This window comes from Sinocyclocheilus anshuiensis, unplaced genomic scaffold, assembly GCF_001515605.1.
Source record: "Sinocyclocheilus anshuiensis isolate Anshui unplaced genomic scaffold, SAMN03320099.WGS_v1.1 scaffold1110, whole genome shotgun sequence".
Lineage (NCBI taxonomy): Eukaryota > Metazoa > Chordata > Actinopteri > Cypriniformes > Cyprinidae > Sinocyclocheilus > Sinocyclocheilus anshuiensis.
The window spans coordinates 131,625-134,915 of NW_015536525.1; the positions used below are offsets into that span (position 1 = coordinate 131,625).

Sequence of the window (3,291 nt, forward strand, 5' to 3'; positions counted from 1 at the left end):
AATTCAGTTAGAATAATAAGAAACTGTAGAGTTGTTACCATTCAAATGAAATTAGTTAAACTCTATCTTTGCACTGCTGAGGAAACAGAAGCTGCATCTGAAGTGGCATTAGATGCATTTACACAGACAGTTTGATGATGCTGAGGTGCCATAAATGCATTTACACTGCAAAATTTTTAAAGATTAATGTTTTACATAATTTTTTTAACTTACAAATAAATGTTGAAAAAATGCAATGATACTTTTAAATATGACTAAACCACCAGTAGGTGGCGGCAAATGTCTGTTTTAATGAGTGAGTCATTTATTCATTCATTCAACAGATTCATTCAAACGGCTGATTCATTCAGAAACGAGGCAAGTGACTGGCCTTATGAATGAGCCACTGAATCATTGACTCACTCGATTCATTCAGTAACAAAACACCGCTGTTTGTTACTCGGAGACGAAACCGTTCTGTTGTGGCTTTGATCTGAACTATTTTCGTCAGCGAAATTGAGCAAAAACAGTCAATATTTTTGTCTAAAATCGAAGTCACTTAATTTTAACTTCTTTTTTATTGAAATACTATTGTATAAAATCAGTGTCACATTGCAATAATGTTGATATTGATATTCAGGGAAACATCATGGCCGTATAATGTTGCTTACCTAAATCATATTTTGTAAATATCTTTTTTTTTCTACCGCAGTATGCATCTATACATTTCTGTGAGTTACTTGTGTGTGCTGTCTCTCTCACACACTCTCTAATATATATATATATATAAATAACAATATTCAAAATTAAACTAAATGAAAATTACAAATGTTCTCTTGGCAATGAACTGTTGAAGCATTAAAATGACTAAATGGAAATAAAAAATAAAACTGAGCAAAATATGAATTACACCTAAAAAGTAATATTAAAATTGAAAAGCGAAAATATTCAAATAAAAGCTATTTAAAATATTATTAAAAACTACAATAGTATATAATACTATAATAACACTCATACGCACAATTTGGCCAAAATTTTGTGATTATATCTTAGTTTGTGATTGTCAGTATGACTGTATATTATTATTATTATTATTATTCAATAAAAATATGAAAAAATAAATAAAACCAAAATAAGTAGAACTATTGGAATATTTTACTGTGAAATATAACATTAGGTATTTTAAGAAAAATAATATTTTTATTTTATACTCCAGCGTTAAAAGGACTATACTAGTATTTATGGTTGTCATAGTTACGTCATTTTCAAATGTTACACAATCAAACTTTTTTGATTGAAAGCTGCAAGGAGTAATGAAGACTTAAAATTGTATCTTCAACTTGATGGTTTTACTTATTTTAAAATGATGAGAAATGTCTCATTTGTGTCTGCGTGTTACAGATTGAAAACACCACCACGACCTCAGGGTCAAAGGACAGAACCAGAGAGCAGAGGAGTGAGTGTCTGTGCTTATAAACAACACTTTATCTGCTGCATCATTATGCTGTGATTATGAATGTGATATTCGTCATATCTGTCCGCAGGTGTTTCAGGGTTTTGGTGACACAGGGTTTCACATGTCTTTTGGAATCGGGGCTTTTCCGTTTGGTTTTTTCACCACAGTCTTTAACACCAACGATCCTTTTCAAAGACGAGGTCAGTGCTGTTGTTTGTCTTTATGAAAGTGAAAGTGAAAGTGACGTGACATGTGGCCAAGTATGGTGACCCATACTCGGAATTAGTGCTCTGCATTTACCCATCCAAAGTGCACACACACAGCAGTGAACACACACGCACACACCCGGAGCAGTGGGCAGCCATTTATGCTGCGGCGCCCGGGGAGCAGTTGGGGGTTCGATGCCTTGCTCAAGGGCACCTCAGTCGTGGTATTGAAGGTGGGAGAGAGCGCTGTACATTCACTCCCCCCACCTACAATCCCTGCCGGTACGAGACTCGAACCCGCAACCTTTGGGTTATGAGTCCGACTCTCTAACCATTAGGCCACGACTTCCCCATGAGATGCTCACTATTAATATTTCATTATTCAAATGCTCAAGCGTTAAGATCATGTCAGGTCTTATGAATGTTCGTTTTTAAAGCCGTGACTTGATCTCATCAGATCCTCATTACGGAGGAGATCATCAAGCCGACGGCAACCCCAACAACGGCAACAACTGGCAGGACTCGCTCTTCCTCTTCCTGGCCATCATCTTCTTCTTCTGGATGCTGAGCGTGTGACGCCTGCGATTGAAGCGACAAGATCAGCTGTCTGTGTCTCATATACACACACACTCACATACACACATCAGTGTTGAGAGAGACAGTATTAATGATTAAACACTACAGGAGCTGATGAAGCAGCTCGCAAAACACAGCATATTTCACCTCAAAATCAATACAAACGCAATGAGAAATTATTGTGCATAAAGGTTTTTGTTTTTTTTCGACCCTGAAACTATTCTCAATGGACCTGCATTCTAAAATTATTTTCAGGATGATTAAACGCATTTAATGTCAAATTCTCATTGCTTTAATGAAGTGTCGTAACTAATTAATTGTCATGAAAAGAATGTCACATGCAATGAATGCATACAATTTGAATAGTTATAAAAATAGCCATAAAATTAAGAAATGGAATGAAAAAATTACTATAAATGAAACTGAAAATTGTTTGAAACTGAAATGGAAACTTCTTTCTGGAATTATTTTCTTGACATTTAAACGTATTTATTCCCAAAATTCTTATTTCCGTAAGTTGAGATGTCTCTCTTATTACTATGCCATACATTTTTGTTGTATTACAGTAATAGTAATTGTGAGGAGGAAATGTTTAAGTATTTAAGTCATGGTAAAAAATATCACAATATATTAATAATGTATTTTCTTTTTTGGGGTGAAATATTACCTAGACAGGTTTCATAAGACAGGTTTCATGAGATTCACCAAATTTTATGCTCACAAATTTCTGTGGCTTTTCATTTTCATGCCAAAGAATTTCTGAAATGAGAGACATGAAGACAGATGTGATTTATGTAGGATTTATTTCATTACTCCTGAAAGTGTTTTAAGGCTGTGTCACTGCGTTTGGACGATCTTCACTGCACACGATGAGGGACGTTTCACTTATTCAGATCCTTAAATCTGCCTGAGGAATTAAAACACAAGTCAATATCATACTTGTGTAATAAAAGGGTGAATCTCATGAATCATGTCCTGGTCACATTTTATTCCAAAATCAAAAGAAAAAATTCTTAAGCTTATTATTCTTATTTTAGGACCTTTGCAATTTTAAAGCACAATAATAATCATATA

The 3,291-nt window shown here is 34.4% G+C and overlaps 1 protein-coding gene across 1 annotated transcript; it reads left to right on the forward strand.

Annotated features, from left to right (window-relative positions):
• Positions 1-1,299: 1,299 nt before the first annotated feature.
• Positions 1,300-3,271, forward strand: LOC107694028 (E3 ubiquitin-protein ligase RNF5-like). Its single transcript, XM_016493644.1, has 3 exons — positions 1,300-1,435; positions 1,524-1,635; positions 2,099-3,271. The coding sequence occupies exons 1-3, from the start codon at positions 1,343-1,345 to the stop codon at positions 2,215-2,217; spliced, it is 324 nt and encodes a 107-aa protein (XP_016349130.1). The 5' UTR covers positions 1,300-1,342; the 3' UTR covers positions 2,218-3,271.
• Positions 3,272-3,291: the final 20 nt, after the last annotated feature.